We start from the raw sequence: 18,009 nt of genomic DNA, 5'->3' as shown, positions 1-18,009 counted from the left end.
TTTGACCAGGCCTGGGACGTTTGGCCCCACATGTCGGGGCCGTATCAAGGTCATATGTTACAAAACACAATGTTGATTCACTTGAATGCAAGTCCTTAAGTCATTTTATTAAGCAGTGTACCACTTTTTATCATTTTATCATATTTTTTTTTTTTACATTATTATTGATATTTACCACATAGGCCTAGTGTTTCACACTGACCAACATTACCAGTAGTGAATAAAAAAACACATCATGGCACACCTCTTTTACATCTTTGTTTACGTTCACTAATTACAGCAACCACAACATACAGCATTGACAAACACAAATTAACATAGAATAAAAAAAAATTAAAAAAGGAAATCCACACATTGCTAACGTCATGTGGTTGTGTTTTCATGACCCTCACGTCTAAGATTAGATTAGATTAGATTCAATTTTATTGTCATTGAACAAAGTAACAAGTACTCAGACAACGAAATGCTGTTAACCAGTGCACTGAAGTGACTCAGTCTTCATCTCCATTAGCTTTTAGTTATGTTAGCTCCATTAGCTGTAAACACTCTCATATACTCACACATAGCATGAGAAGACGTGCTCCACTTTGCAGGATGTATGACTTCAACAACAGCTCTTTCACGCTGGTATTTTCTAGTAACATCACACATGTTGATTAATGTTAATGTTACAGTCAAGTGACATTCCTTTGCTGGGGTGGACTTGACAGGCAGAGAGGCAGGGCGGGGAAAGAAAATACAGACAAAGAGCAGGGCAACAAGGCCAACATGGTTAATGGGCATACAATTTCCAGGGAGGCATCAAGGTCATACAGAGGAGTGCCCCTTTTTTTTAACCTCTTCAATAGGAATGAGTGAGTTTGACATGGTGAGTAAGCAGGATGTTGATGTTAAAAAGTATTAAGAGAACCCTTGTTTTGGTTATATTTGACTATCCTTATCCTGAAATAGCATAATGCCATCTAATACTATGCGCCTGGTGACTGTGCTTTGTATAACAACTAATTGACGTGAGTAATTACAGCTATTAGTAAACTATTATCATAATTACTTTACATACTTTATATTGACATCTGTTTCCTCAATTTTACGACAGCTACTACTGTTTACTCATACAACATGTCAGTCTATCGTAAGGGTGTTTTTGTTTGTTTGTTTGTTTGTTTTTCTTTACCCGAATGAATAATGCTTTAATGATAGCGTGATAGCCTGAAACAAATGGTATTGAAAAGACAGGCTCGGTGTATCACTTCTAGTTATAATGCTTACATGTTGATGTTTAGCATTATCAGTTAAAGTTGAAAATGTTATTTTTGAAAGGTATTCGGTCATAAAACAGAAATGTGGGTCTGATGATGGCACTAGAGATAAAACCTTTAGGACTCTGAGGACCATCTATACTGGTAGCAAATTTCATAGCAATCCATCCAATAGTTTAGAGATATTTCAATTAATAAGAATAACCAAAGTTAGTAGGATTCATCCTGTGATGATGGACAGACCACCAGACAAACACTGGCTCCTACCAGTCAAACTGCCAACAAAATACACAGAAGGAATCGAGGCAATCAAGCTCACAGCTTCTAATGGCTGTGATGTTCTACCGGCGACAAGAACATTTCCACACCGATCCATGTCCAGAAAGTCAACAAAATACAACAATGCCCATTCATTCAAAAGTGATCCCCATGTAAACAATCCCACACTGAATCGCGTTCCTGCTGCTTTGTGGATGGATATTTTCTGTTGACTAAACTGTAGCATCCACTATCCATTGAAAAGGGCGCTAAGAGGGTAAGTAGACTCTTCCTGTGACACGTTAAAGTCCAAAGAAAAAATCTACAGTCAGCTCAAGTAAGTCTCATGGTGTTTATTAACTGAAGAGTAACAGCAGCAACTTAAATTGGCGTAACTGAATTACTGAACTAGACAAAACTATATGAGACGATATAATACATGAGAAAATGTTGGAGCCTATTTCACCCTCTTTGTCTGACGTGCACAGGTAAAAATAAGGTGCCACCACAACCACGCCCCCTGTGCCAATTACTGGAAGTTAAGGTGATCCAGAAAACGTGTGTGATCTAAACCATCCAAACTATATACACACAATTTGGATCCTACAACCATGGTTACCAAGGTTTCCTGATGCACGGTAGTAATGGATGAGGTGACAGCAAGAAACAGAAGATGAAGTAGAGTATCACCTTTTTTTTTTGTTGTGATACCAGGAAGTTTTAAGGAGCATAAATTTACATACCCCATGGCCTTATGCCAAAGAACCTGAAGTGACGCTTGACTTGATTTGTTCATTCCTACAGCACATTTGGAGATCAAACGCACTGTTGATACAATAAAAATATATGTTGCTGCCAATGAAAATATATTCTAAAATGAATGAACAACAGATTTGATCTTCCATGTACGTCCTTGTATAAATGAGTTGATGAACGAATGTGTTTGTGTAGGTGTATATGTGTACTGCGAGTGCACATGCGTGTTAACTCCGGTAAATGTTGCTGTGCTTTGAGTGTGTGAGGTGAGGGGGTTAAAGAAGCCACTGAAGTGCTATGAGCTGTATTGATCCGAAGTTCCCTAGTGCATTGATTATAAGCCCTATGAAACCAGACAAGCAGAGGATTTAAAGCTCGCCTGCAGAGTGATATTGACGGGTGGAATACTACCATACTTCTACTTCTGCTCAGCGTTTGAAAGTCTAGTTTGTAAATGTTAGTTCTTATTGTCTATGCTGAGGCAGTGCCACTGTGGTACACATGCCATTTTAGGTGAGTAACAGAGGACATTGTGTAACATCTGGGACTCGCTCTAATTTGAACCAGACTTTTGACAGAGTGTGGTCTATCATGAGCTATTTTTCATAGTTTCTTTTTGTCAGTAAGCTCTAAATGTTGAAGTAACCTTCACAGCAAAGTCGATCTGAAATGTGTATTATGTTTGTGCTGCACGTTTATAATGGTATGTGTGTCCTTTTTCTCTCCACAGAGCTCCATGTATTCTCTGGCCCTGAAGTGTCTGATCAGTCTGTCCACAGTCATACTGCTGGGCCTCATCATAGCCTACCATGCACGGGAAGTTCAGGTAAAACACGTGCACACACATACACAAGCAGACAGATAGACATGTTGATAGCTTCAGTAGCTTAGCTTGTGAGTAAGAGAAGACCTGTCAACATTTAGACTTCAAAATACGATGGAGGAGTTTTTGATGGGGTGTGGGCTAGTAAATAAAAGAGAGCAGGTGTATTTAGATTTACCCGGGCTGCTGCTTTTTAGTTTGCAGTGACAGATGGGTTGAAATTGTATGTACTATATGTAGTGTCTGGATTGCGTATACTTGTGACGTCAGACAAACATACAAAACATGGATCAGTGTGTTAGGATTCCCTGTAGAAACAACAAAACAGGAGGGGGGTTAGCTCAGCTTAAAGACTGGAACCAGGTGGAAACAGCTAGCCTGGCTCTGTCCTAACACAACAAAATCTGCCTACCAGCACCTCTCATTTGTTAAAGACCCCCTCCAATCATCCTTTTTAGCTATTTTAAAGCGTTCTCAGTGGTCTTTAAATTGTGATTATGAAGTTTTTAGCCAAAATCACAAAACCTGAGCCATTTCCCAGGGCTCTTCTTCTGCAGAGCGCCAGTAGCTCATTAGCAATGCACCTCTGTCGTGGGCGGAGACAGCGCTGCTCTGCACCCTACCCTGTTCGTGCCGAACATTTGAATAACGTAACAACAAACGGACTTCAGTTACATTTGGACAGAGCCAGGCTATATGCTTCCCCTTGTTTCTGGTCTTTTATGCAAAGCTAAGATAACCAGCTGATGGTTATCTCCATATTTAGTAAACAGACATGAGAGTGGTATCAATGTTACCATCTGACTCAGAGAGATTTTCCCAAAATAGTGACTATTATTCAAATATAAACAAAGGCACATCTGAGCTCTGTCAACGGTGTACACATTATGTCGCCATCCCTCAGGCTCCTGAGATAGACCAAGGGACCCAGGTGTGTGTCAGCCCCAGCCAATTAATGACATTAATGAGAGTCGTAGTGGGATCGACAAAACAGTCTGCATGGCTATGCATCGAGTAGATATCCACCGAATGTTAAATACACACTCAGCCAATAACAATCTGTCAGAGGACACACGGACACATACAAACACACACATGCAAGGCACACACATAACCTCAGCCTCTTGTAAGGCTGAAACAATCAATCAGAAATGCTTTCATGCTTCACGATGGCTGTTTTGCTGTTTGTCATTTCACTAATATAATGGTACCACGGCCATTTAGCTGTAGTTTTCTTCTGAAGCCATTTGCAATCGATGCACATTGACTATTTATGGGAGCCTTGCGGAAATCAGACCCAATGAGTGCCCCCACACCAGCTATTACTCCCACCAGCTAAACCACGGAGCAACACTCATCCATCTAACCACATATTAGTTTAAAGCTATGACTTTTTTTCATCATCACATCACAGCTTGGATGTTGCCAAAAATGTCAATTAAAGTTCCAGCTGGTCTGTGATGGAGATTCTGATGCATTCTACTCTGAGGTTCAGGCCCTCCGTCTGTGGATCAATACCTGGATGGCTGTTGCTTATTCACTGTCATACACAGGGGCTGTGTATCCATTCTCCATCTGTAATAGGCTGCCGCTGTGTATTTAATGTATGCACATGTGGCGCATGTGCATGTGTGTGTGTCTGCATATATGGTGAAGCATTCATTGATAAAGGAACCCTCATTTCTGCTCACAAGTTTGATGTCACATTCAGTGATACTCCCACGCACTCTGTGGCTGCTGCACGTGACAGGCATTCTAATACCACTACTGTACGGCCGAATGAGAGAGAGCGAGAGATAAAATGGTCTTCTGTTAATCTCTTTGAGAAATCATTCCTTTTGATTAAATGAACTTAGGAGTTTGGGGAGGGTAGTGTGAAGGTACAGGGTGGGAACAGCAGCTCGGTGGGGGAGGTGATGTCTGGATTTAACCTCAAATCACTTTTGATGATAACTTCAATGAGGATGTTGATAATTTACAAATATTTTTTTACCCCACAGCAACTGACAGCTTTAAAAGGATAATCCTGGTTTACAACTTGAGTATTATTTTTGTAGTTTTGGCCATCATTTCTAATGGTTATTATAATACTGCACTTACTAAAATTGCTGAAATCTAGGAACACAGTGATATTGCAGTAAAATAATCAGACAGGTTTCAAATGTTCCAGCAGTTTAGCCATTTATTATTAAGAGGAAAAACCAAAGTGGGGTGCACCTGAAATGCGGGTGATTATTTATAGCACAGGAAAACTGTTTGCACACCACAAAGGTTTAATAAATAAATTTGTCTAATCTGGAGGTTTAAAAAAAAAACTTGCCTAATCGGCTGACTATACGTAAGTTGTCCTTTTTTGCAGTGTTGCCACATTCCCACAATTAATTAAAATTGTGAGTACAATGTTACAGTTAGCTATAGGGTTGAGGGACAAAATTACATGAATAAAACCAATGTTATAAAATTACATTTTACATTTACATTTAAGTCATTTAGCTCGTAGTGCTGGGAGAGGAGGTACTCTGAAGTTTAGTCAACATGTGAGAACACATCTGACACAGAGAGTCTCCTGTTGTTGCTTCACGTGTGAAACAACGACTCTATTCTAGACTTTGTCCGGATGTTATCGTGTAAAAACGACATTCAGCGTCGCTCCCTCTCCTCCAGCACTGTGAGTTACCATGGTTACAGGAATACCCTGAAACTTTATAATGATTCTCAATAAGAAGTTTGTGGTTAGTATTATGGTACAAAATCACTGAATGCTGAAAAGTTCTGTACATGGTTGATTGCTGGAGTAAAACTTGAGTAATACTGTATGGCTGGAAGATTTGTCTTTTTTGGTTGACATGAGGAAGCATTGGAACCTTTAAGGACATCACTGCTGGTGTTATATATCTGTAGATGTGACACAAAATATTACTTTCTAAACGATTTTGTTAAAGACAAGAGCAAGAGTGATACGTTTTAAACTTAAACAGACTTTCCATTACTCATAAAAAGTCATGTTTAAAATGAACATGAGGTTTAGATTTGTATCAGCTTCATGCAAGTTTAACTTATTCCATGCAATTTATTCTTATTATTATATTGGTTACATTGTCATTAAAAAAAAAAAAGATAATTGTGACAATTAAAACAAAACTGTTACAAGGGAAGTGTTCCTTAAACCTGCAGTAACTAATTGTTTGGCTACTTGCAGACAGTGGAGACAAACACTAACAAACACTGACATACTATAATATCTTCTTTGTGGATATGGAAAAACGATTAGGAAACACTTGCTTCACATCCAGCAGTTATGGATCAACATCAGCATTCAATTTAGAGTCATATTTCTGGCCATCTGGCAACTTTAAGTCCAGTATTCATTCCCTAGTTCTGGTTTGGTCTTAGCCACCTCCTGAGGAAAATAGCGGGCTCATCAGCAGGTAAATGCTCCACTGTGGTCAGCTAGCCAGTCAGTCACTAACTTTATCTGTCTGCTGTTTGTTGCCAAGCAGGTAGCACACAATCGTTTTTCGGCACATGATATTTTTCTGTGGGTTTGTCACCAAAAGTGATCCCTTTTGGGGGGAGTAATATATTTATTACAGCATGAAAAAGTCATCCAGATGATGCAGGACAGACTGATAATGTGAACATAAGGGGTTGAAAGTTGAAATACACATGAATAACAGCAACATTTGCCAGGATGTCTCACAGGGAGAAAAAATAATGACAGCAAAAGAGTGATGCAACAGTGGGATAGTGCATTTAGGCTCTGGAAACCCTCTTTTGCATAGCCATTACCTCCTACTTGCTTGTTACTGTAGCTTGTAAGCACTGACACTCCCACAGCAACAAGCGAGAAGAGGTGGAGGTGGTGTTACATGATTTGTTCCACAGCAGACAGACTGGAGGCAGCAGTTGATAGGCCTAGCTCTGTGCAAATTCAAAAATTCCACTAACTAACAACTCAAGTCAGCTAAAGCTTACTAATTAACCAAGCAGCAACCTCTTACAACAAAAACTGCAGTTCCTCAAATGGCCACTTGAGGCTGGCTACAAAACGAGTCAGTCTCCATAAGCCCCCATATTAAAATGTCTAACTTCACAGCATTAATGAACATGTTTGCATCCTGGTACAAAAAATGGTTTTGGTATAGCTAATTTCAACATTCATGATGGTACAGCGGGTGATTTTTTTTAACTCACCTGTTAAAATTGTATAAAGTTATGCATGATCAAGTGCATGGTCACTTTGAGTGACTGTTGGATACCGTCACAGGCAGCTTGTTTCAGCTCCACCAACGCTCTGCGTCTTAGCCCATTTCTAGATCAGCCGTAGCCAGCACACTCTGCACTTCACAGCAGCCAGAAAGGTGTAGTTGAGTTCCCAGATAAGATGTCCAGGATTGAGTTATAGAGGAAGTTAAGGCTGTAGGCTATTGGTGGGTGGATCGATCCAAATATTGGTATCAATACCAAGTCGGTATCGGTATTGGAGCGATACTAGCCTGATGAGCTCGATTTATTACTTAAAGTTCCGCATTGAAGAAGATGAAGATGAAGATATACTTTATTAATCCCTCAATTAATAAATAATGGGGAAATTCTTTTTTCATTTTCTTTTTTTTTTTAGTTTACATGCATTTTAACCCAGACACACACACAGTACAACGGCATAGACATGCAAATGTGGAGAGAGATGGTGGAGTGATGGGCAGCCATCATGAGCCTTGCTCAAGGGCACCTCGGCAGTGCCCAGGAGGTGAACTGGCACCTCTCCAGCTACCAGTCCACCTTCCATATTTTTGGTCTATGTGGGACTTCAACCAGCTACCCTCCGGTTCCCAAGCCAAGTCCCTATGGACTGAGCTACTGCCGCCGCATTGTTTGCATCGTTTCGGCAAAGAGCAAACAGCCAGGTCGCTGGACTCGCCGCTCCTGTTGAGCAGGCACACTTTGCTCCCCCTCCCCCTTGTGTTTTGATGTTCCGCCGTCACATGTCTCACATGGCGTGACTTAGACGCGCAACGCAAACAAACAAGCAAGTTGCTGGCTCAGGTTAATCAGCACACGCAGTGCATGCCAACAGAAGAATGGCAGGGAGGAATAGGAGCGCCGCGTGGCTGTATTTTCAAGTCGAAAGCGAGACAACAGCAAAATGTGGGATTTGTAAAAAGCTAGTCAGGTATAGTGGAAACACTACCAATTTGAATAAACATATAAAAAAACATCCAAAAAAAAACATGGAGCAACAAAATAATAAAAAAGGAAACATCACAAAAAACACTTACGGTCATGAAAATTAATTGAGATTTAGCAATTCAATGACGCATCCCTCTTATTTATTGAAAAGTATCGGTATCGGCGATACTAGCACAGATTTACTTGGTATCGGATCGATACCAAAATATGCAGTATCGCACACCACTACTGTAGGCAGTGACCAGTCAAGACCTTCTAAATCAAGACCAAGTCAAGACCATGAAAAGAGTTTATTGAGACAGAGGGTTTGCTTTCCTCAAAGGAAATGTTGTGCATTTTAAAGTTAGATCCTATTCACGACACAGCAAAAAAGTCTCCCAGATGTCTCTTCATAGATTTTCAAATATAAAATACAATGGCTTGGCTGAATACTTGATGGTTAACATTAAAGGTGATTTGATCAGATTTTCTTAAGCTGATCACTCATGGCAGCTTTATCTACCAAAACGGATCACTGATCACAAGGTCTATTTGAAGTCTACTAATTATCATGCAGCATTATTTCTTGTTATATACTATTCTAAACAAAGGATTGGTTATTAAAATTTAGGAATGATAAAGTATCCTGAACAGACAACAATTTATTTCTCAGTAGGTAACATGTGCAGCTCTCAGTTTAAACCTGACCAGAACTAGTTCACATTCTTTTTGATGTGGAGAAATTGCTGAAAATCAATGGCACCAGGTCAGGAGGGAAGAAAGTGTTCAGGAGCCTCTGATGTCTTAATGCTCTAGTATTTATTGAAGCTTGATCAAGGAGAATCAAAGACATTCTCACGTACAATCAGGTATGCATATGAGTCAGTCTCTATTCTGCCCAACTCCTGCTGGTGGTCAGATTTTAAAAACCCACAGATGACGCCACAAATACTATACACCCCAAAAATAGTTAAAGGAAATGTATTTACCCATGTTAGCCTGGAGCAACTGTTTATGTTAATGGAACGTCAACGGTTAGCTATCTATTATGTCTAGGAGGCCCACATTCATTTTTTTTCGACCCTGGTCACCAGGCAACGTTAAGATAGGCTGGTACCTGCACTCCTCCAGAAATCCAAACAGTGCACAGCCTCGCATACCAAAGAGAGAGAGAGTATTCTCTGATATGATTTAGTGCTGTCACTGTCTATGACCTCAAGGCCCATGCGTGACCATGTGTGATGAAACACTTTTAATGCTGCTTTATAAAATACTGATTTTGGCTCGTGATCTTGTGGTTAAACCTCTACCTGAACTCTCTTTAGTTTTCTCTGCCATGCAAGTGTTTGCGACTGTAGAGCAACTTTTTGAACTGTCGCTTTCATCGTCATTTGTTTTACTCTTGCTTCTAAAATCTTGAGTCCTCGAGTAAAAATACAGTTCAGAGACGAGGCGAGATTGCGACCGTGACCAAGACCTTCAAAAAGTGGTCTTGAGACTGTTCTTTAGACCAATACCAAATGAATACATCAATCTTTTTTAAATACATTTTGAATTTTGGACGTTTAAAGTAATTGGAAATGTTTGGATTACACAAGCTGGATACAGTCCTACACAGCCACAACTGGAATGTAATATTATTGTTGTAGTCTAATCTTTATCTGCAACTGTGCAGAAATTACAGGTCTAATAATGAATAGACATGCAAAAAAACTGCCCAGCTTTCAGCATTATGAATGAAGCTTCAAAGCTTCAAACTATTCAGTACAGTAGTTACATATCAGCCCATTGCAGAGACATTTCATGTAGGCTACACCTGATTATTAAATGCATGTTAATGTCATTATTAGGGACCTGTCTGCTGGAACCAAGCCTGTTTTCTTATATACATGAGCCACATAAGAAATGTCAGTTTGTCTCTGTTTTTTATTGTTGGATGGTTCAAACATTTACACACAGATACGCACCATGAGAAATAATGCTGTGCGAAATGAAAGGCATTGTTCAATAAAGATCTCATTGTCAGATTATGACACACTCTGCCGGAGCATTTTGCCCATCATGTAACAGGATATTACACGCACATACACACATAGCACACACACACGTATATATACATTTGTGCAGAAGGTTGGAGAGGCCGAGTCGCTGGAGATCAGAACGATGTTATCGGGTTTAGCTGGCATTCATACCACCTTTCCCTCTCACACACACTGATCTCCATTTCTCTCTCCCCTCTTCATGACTTTTATCTCACAGTACTTACTCACCACCATCAGTGTGCTTTCCCTTTTTTTCTTTTTTCTTTCTTTCTCCTCTTGCTTATCAGATTAGATCTGTCTCCCTTCACCTCCACTGGGCCTCAATTCAATTTTGTTGTTGAGTTTCACATCCTTTCTTCCTGACTCCTCTTCTCCCTTGTTTCTCAGCATTAAACTTCTCACCTATTTACCCTTCTCCTTGCCTGCTCTCACTCTAAAAAGCGTCATGCTCTTTTTATCTTGTCCACTTTTTCATCCTGCTATAGTCGTGCTCCTCTTATTCTTCCTCCTTTGGATGTTTCTCTCCTCTTCCTCCTCATCTCTCTCCATCTTCACTGTCTCTTCTAATCTCTCAGCGGACAGCCCAAACCATTTCAGCTCAGCATGAAATACAGTGACAGATTTTCTTATCCACTGCCATCAAAGAAAATAATTGGAGTTCTTTTTTCTCATTGGGTATTGACAGTAATGAGGTAGTTATAGAAGAGAGATAATTGTTTTCTGTATAAATAAATTGGAAACCTGCTGTAACTGACATCAACATGTAGCAAAAGTGTGTGAGATTTAAAGGTGTTCCAGCACTGGAGTGGAAATTACAGGGAGCTGACATGAGAAATGTTTGATTTGAAGTGAAAACATTGCAGTTTTGTCTCTTGTTTAGTCAGCAGAGCCACAGTGACACTCCAGGGTTTGTTTCTTTCATTTTTAATCCAACAAACTGGAAAGTTCAAAATGTAAAATGAATGCAAATTTAAACAAAGAATACCACTGCTGACTTTCATTACTTTACTGTGTGTTTAAATTAAATCCGTGCAGCATGAATTAGCACATTTCTACATTCTCTAAATCCTTTTATAGTGAGATATGTGCTGTTAAAATATACAAATGTTGTTTTCATTTTCACAGGCATCAGTCATGTTCCAACATTTTTCCGGAATAGCTTCTGAGTCTTACCAAATTTTGTTAAGTTCGGCATGTTCTACAAAATGCAGTTATGGGTTCTAACGGGAGTTTTAAAGTTTTATTCATCAGTTTTGCAGCACAGGACATGCTGAACTATGCTCATCAGCTAGTTGCAATCTTTTTCTGCTATTAGATTGTAGTGTAGTGTCTAAAGCTTTCTTGCTTAATCTCATGTTTGTACAGTGATAATGACAACAAAAACGCGATGCAGCAGCAGGAAAGGATGCAAAGGAGATCATCGTTTATGTAGTTTCTGGAATCGCTCTTTTGCACATCCATGAGCACCAAGATTACAGGTGGCCCCAAAAACAAAAACGAAGGGCTGGTTGGCACATTACATAACCCCCACATCACATGGACATCTTAGGATGCTTATTTTCATAATGTTTTCTAAAAAGCAAGCTACTTTTTGTTGTGCGCATACAGTTGTGAGAGCCTTTAACACATTGCAGCATTACAATAATATGTCAATTATTTATGAATAAATTTAAACTTGACCTATTCTTACATTTACTTAATCAATAATTATAACTATTTGAGAATTATAGATGTTGTGTAATGATCATTTTCTTTATTGAAACATACATACACGTTGTTATAGATCTACATTTTGATCACCAGCCTACAGCTGTTTTAATTCATTCAAAAAACAGTGATCATAATATGCTAATCCAGGTGCTGGTATTACAGTAATATATACAACATTACAGAAATGTCGATAGTCTAGAACAAAGTTCAGACAATTCAGGAAAATCCCAGAAGACATTTTTGCTGGAATGTTTAAGGTTTTCAGTATCTTCCTTTTCCACTGTGGGAGTAGTAACCTTGTATTTGTCCTGATAATGTCTTAAACCTAAATGTGCAATTATCAAGTATTTGTGCTGGTGGTTTTCAGTGTGACATGGCTGGTATTTCCAGCTCGGCTGTTCAATTTTTAAAAAAAAGCATTAGTTTGGACTGCAAGTGGCCATCAGGTCCTGCTGGCTCTGACTCAGTAAAAAAGTTATGATGTTTTATCTTGAAGCAGTCTGGAAAAATTTCATCTCTTAACAGAAATGTTTGTTCCTACATCTACAAATGGACTTCTGCAAGTTTCAGATGTGTGCTGTCTAGTGTTGCATGAAGCATTTTAAGATAATATAAGATAGTAGTGTGTTGCTGAAATTTGAAACACCCACCCATACACAAAAATGGTCCTTGTCATTTTATTCTTGCAAGAGGAACAGTTCTACAAATGCACAAGGCAGTCTGCACAATATGTTCAGGGTGGGGCAGTCCCACACTGATTCTTATGGCATTCGTCATTATTATGATTTACTTATGTTATTGTCACAGGTGGCAACAATGGAATGCACTCATCATTGTCAAACCTCACTAACAAGCTCTGCCTGACCGTGTGAACCAACGTCAAGTTTATACATCAAACAACTACTGCTACAAACAACTTGCATAAAAAAGACAAAGATTTTTAAGTGCAAGGTACTGAATACACAGTTTTATACTTAAAAACTTTCCAGAATATTACTGAGATCAAACATGGCTATATATGGTTATAAAAAAAGATCACATAATCATGTCATATGAATTTTCCATTGCAAGTTATTTTAAGATTTCTTTGGAAACTAATAAATTACACAGATTTAACTAAACTCCAGTGATTCCACAAATCAATACCAGGTCTTTACAGGTCTTGAGGAGTATTGCTGCATATGTGAAAAAGTTGTGTAAAGCCTTCGGAGGGAGCTGCATGTCTGATACACTGCCTCAAGTGATGATGAGAGTCAGTGTGAGTCAGGGCTGAGGACTACAAGTTTGAAAATGTAAAAAAAAAAAGGAGTTATAGTCCACTCCTCATCTCTGCTTAAGGGATACATTAGCCGCTATATATAAAACAGACAACAAAAAATATTGTTATTACAGTCAAGATTCGATGAACTTGAACACTGTTACCATGGTAACTATAACATATTCCTACCGGACTGTGTCGGCTACTGTACCTACTCTTTAGGAATCAATTTGATAATTTTCTCATCAAGATCTCATCACTGCCATTGACCATGTCTTTCTTTCCTCACTCACTTGTATAAACATCTCTGTCGTATCTTCACTCATTCCTTGTATCTGTTTACACAGATTCTTAATAGATAAAGACTGTGATTGTACAGATGTACTGTAATTAGAATTTCAGCTGAGATTGTTATTACTACCATAAGCTCAGGAGACATTTTGAGAGTGCTATGATTGACTGTCCAATCTGTGCAGCCACACACCATTAGTTCGAGTTAACATTGTATCTACTGACTGAGATTGGTCAGGAATAATGGAGACTGAGGATTGAAATATCAATAGTCTAGCCAATGATGAATCAAGAAAAATACTCTGAAGACAGCTGTTATATGAACCACAGCCTTCAAGTAGTCCTTTCAAAATCAAGAAGATAAATTATTCATACAGCTAAAACCGGACTAAATGTTTGCTTAAAACTTTGAATATCTGCAAATTTTCATGTGTTTTATGTAGCATCCAGGGACGTCCATGCATGCATGTTCATGTATTTCAGATTGTGGTTTGTTGCATGACTCACTAATCTGCCAGCTCACCAGTGGCCTTCTTTTCTTTTCTTCACGCACACATACACACACACACAAACTTGCACATACCCAGCAACAAGAAAACAGAGTACTCTAAAGCGAACTGATTCATTTTAGCTCATAAACTTGCAAGAAATCCAGACTTGAAAGGCAAAAAAACGAATTGTTGAAATGAATTAAATAGAATCTCTAAGAGAGTGTGGAAGAAACAGATATTTCCCCACTCCATTAGTGCACTTTAAGCGTTAGAGAACTGTGTTATTCAGTTACTTTTGGAGGATTTTAGAAGCAGTCCATTGATCAGGAAGACACCGGCTTGGCACTCACAGCCACTCAATAAGCTGGCAGATGGTATTAGGAAAATAAAGTGAGTAGTAGTCTTCCAAAAAGGGTTGTTCTGGGACCTCTAATACTTGGACGGTCATTTTGTGATGTCATGTACTGCAGATTATGCATAAAGTACATCCGCCTTGGGAAATATAATGGAGGAGAAAATGAGAGTGGGGTAAACCACAGCGTCTTCCTTAGATTGTAAACATGAAAAAAGCATTTCACGCACTTATTTCCAAGAAATGTTAATTTATCAGATGCCATTCATGACTTGCTGGCCTCTGGCCATTTTTAGAAACCCAGACTTGTTTTTCATATTCTCTTTGAATCAATGAAGGAGATTCCCGGTCTGAGGACACCACTGGTGGAATCCTTTCTTTACTCTCTCCGAGTTGCTGTTTTTAGATTTTCTAGTTGCAGTAACAACACTCATGCATACACCGTGAACCTTTCTTCATCTCTCACACTTTCCAACACTTTCTTTTCACTTCCATGACACCCTCTCTCCTTCCATCCCTCTATCCTCTATGAAGAAACAGCCACAGGGGTGTTCCCAGAGAGCTGCAATTACTGTACAGTCGAGGAAAGCGTGTTATCCTCTCTGCATATATCACGTATAGTCTGTGCGTGTGTGTTTGGCTCGTCCCAGTTATTTTCTGCCTGTTTCAGGGATTTCCATGCTGTAGGACCCAGACATTTCCCAGAGGTGTGTAAAAGTGTGTGTGCACACACTGTCACTGTCTCCTTCACTGATTAGGGCCGTCTCTGTCCCAGTCTGAAGTTTAGTCTTTTTCCCTCCTGTGGGTAATGTCGACATGAGGCTGATTTGCCAGCATCTACCTCTTTTTTTAGTCTGCGCTGCATTTGACAGGGGCGTGCATGTGTGCAAAATTGTCCCTGCATGTCTCACTTGCTCGCTTGGAGGATTCTGGCCAGCAGTGCGTCTGGTTCCGTGAGACATCTGCAATGAGCGACTTAACGCGATTACCAAGGTACGATGGCCGCCAGGACTGGAAGGGGTTGAGGCATGCATGGATGGCTGAAGAGGAAAGAGGAAAGATGGAGGGGTGGCAAACTCCAGATGTAGCAGTGGGCGATGCTTGAGGTAGAGAGTGTCCTCTCAGACCTCACACTTGACCTGGGAAGAGATCTCAGCTTATCTTCTGTGCTGTCATTTTTGCACGTTTTTCTTTTTTTTATCTCCCTTATCTTCCGTTTTTTCTCTTTTACTTTGCCCTCCTTCTGTCTTGTCTGCTTTCTTTTTCCTTTCCTTGTCCCTTGCCCTCTGTCCTGTGATGCCATGTTTTGTTAAAATTAAGAAAATAACAAAGGATGCAGCATCTTGGTCAGTTTTCCCGGTGGGCTTGTTCTTTATGTCTGAGTTTATTTAGCTTTGCTGTTCTCTGACCTTCCTCGCTGTTTCTCTCCGGTTAGAGTTGACAGTTTGTGTATGAACTCCCTCATCCACACACACGCACACACATAGACAATCCCTGCCTACTTTTCTTCCTCCCATCCCCTCCTCTCTCATTCCCTCTCTCTGTCCTGGTCATGTAGGGGCAGTGGCACTCACTCACTCCCATTGACAGATTACTTTCCTAATGGAATTTAATTATTTATCCCTTCCTCGTGGCGATTTAGCCAGGAAAAGACCGACAGCGGGAGCGCGAGGGAGGACAGGACAGGAGGGCGGAGGGAAGAGGAAGGGAGAGGCGCTCATTTCCTCCAGTGGCAAGAAACTGGATCACCTCCGTTTTGATTTGGAGAGATGTCATTCAGAGAGAGAAGGAAGGGGAGTGAGGGATTTTGGAAAAGAGGAAAAAAAACAAGAAGTAGACAGAGAAACAGAAAATGACATGCACATGGAGTTTAGTGCCCGACACACATAAACTTATTTTTGTCACTTGGGAAGGCATTGCACTGACTTACATTCACTCCCTGGAGACTTAACCATCACTACTACATCCCTGACTTCAATCTTAGACCTAACTTTAGCTGCAAAACAGAGCTTAACCCTGAATTTCAGTGGTTTACCTCATGGGAACCAGATTTATGTTCCCTAATGGGAGGTGAGTCCCCGTAATGTGACTGTGCAACTAAATCTCTCCAAAATGTGAGCGCACACACAGAGACATAAAGCTTTGCAAGTCTCTGCAGAGAGTGTTAGACAGCCTGTCTGTCTGTGCTTTCCTCTCGGTACCTCATCTCTCGTCGTCACACACACCTCTGTCTTTTTTCTTGCACCTCGTTTTTCTTTCTTCTTGTCTCATCTTTCTCTCCTTCCCTCTCTCTCTCTCTCTCTCTCTCTCTCTCGCTGGGGATCCTAATTAAGCTTGGCTGCTCTTTGATGTTGTCGCCTTGGCAACAGTCACCATGACGAGGCTGGGTCTGCACACTCTCTCTCGCAAACTCACTCAGGCATACACAAATACACCCAAGTACAGTACACACACACACACACACACACACACACACTTCCTGAAATCATTAAATAATACAGCCAGCGTTTGACCCTCGGTTCAAATGATAGCTTACACAATGACTCAGGCATGTGTGTGGGATACATATGTGTGTGTGCACATGTCCGTTATATGTGTGCATACATGTTACAGCAGTAGTACAAGCAAAAACATGTACATCCTGCTGAGCTAGATACAGATAACGATGAAACGCACAGTGTGTTTGTATCCATAGGTGGTCGAGGAAATGGCAGAGCTTCAGTCCTCTTCATCACTGACCAGTTGGCTATGACACAGAGCGGCTGGCTGACATGCCCACTTGTTTTGATGTTTGACCTGTTATTGTATGATTTTTTTTTTCCTAAATAAATGTTTGTGTGGGCTTAAAGCCCTTGAGATGAATCATGTGGTAAAGAGCAATTGTTAACACTGGCTGTTTCTTGGGGCAATACAGTAAACTCTGATTTACAGCAGGGGGATTCCTCATTTCTCTCACCGTGCCACAGCCTTTGCATTTTAGGCTGTGCTACACTTTTATGTTTTATGTCTCCCTCTTTAATCTACTCTGTCCAAGAATCTTGTATCAAGACATTCTGGATTATAATTAAATCCAAAAAATGTTGCACTGCTCAATTGCAACATTCCAATGTAAATCATACCTCAAGAAAATTGGACAATCTTTATTTTTGTGATGCATTTTGTTTGGTTTCATTTCTTTGTGCCAGAAACAGGTTGAAATCATTTTACTTCACTGGACAACTCCCTCATTTGAAAAACTTTATGAACACAACTGACGGAGTTGATTTAAAAAGATGGAGGATTTTTTTGTTTCTTTTTTGCAGTGTCCTCCTTTCCCCGATACTTCCCTATTGCTATCTTTATCTCTTCATTTCCTCTGCACTTCATCCATCTCTTTCCACCACCCTCTCCTCTCATTAGCCCCACCCTCCAGATCCTGTCAGCAGCGTCTGGAGGAGGGCCCCTGTAATGAAACCTGTTCTTACCACTTCCTTATAACAACAGCTTTGGCGACAATATCAAGAGCAACCACCGCAATTACAAACACAAAACAACAACACACACTGTGGGAAAACTGCAATTAAAGTACCATGTGCTTGAGACATGCCGACTTAGTGGTCT

General features: G+C 40.1%; 1 protein-coding gene across 2 annotated transcripts in view; it reads left to right on the top strand.

Moving 5' to 3' along the window:
• The window catches only part of kcnn3 (potassium intermediate/small conductance calcium-activated channel, subfamily N, member 3), a 54,215-nt gene that overhangs the window by 15,568 nt on the left and 20,638 nt on the right, over positions 1-18,009 (top strand). Inside the window, exons 1-2 of one of the 2 annotated variants that reach the window (XM_019253960.2) lie at positions 845-868; positions 3,004-3,099. In XM_019253960.2, coding sequence (XP_019109505.1) covers positions 851-868; positions 3,004-3,099 — 114 coding nt within the window. In that variant the 5' untranslated portion in view covers positions 845-850. Of the gene's footprint in view, positions 1-844; positions 869-3,003; positions 3,100-18,009 lie in introns of those variants that run through there. The other variant, XM_019253958.2, reaches the window with a different exon arrangement.

Source organism: Larimichthys crocea, chromosome XIII (assembly GCF_000972845.2).
Source record: "Larimichthys crocea isolate SSNF chromosome XIII, L_crocea_2.0, whole genome shotgun sequence".
NCBI classification, from domain to species: domain Eukaryota; kingdom Metazoa; phylum Chordata; class Actinopteri; family Sciaenidae; genus Larimichthys; species Larimichthys crocea.
The sequence above is the reverse complement of the archived record's forward strand: the minus strand, read 5'-3'. Positions and strand labels throughout refer to the sequence as shown.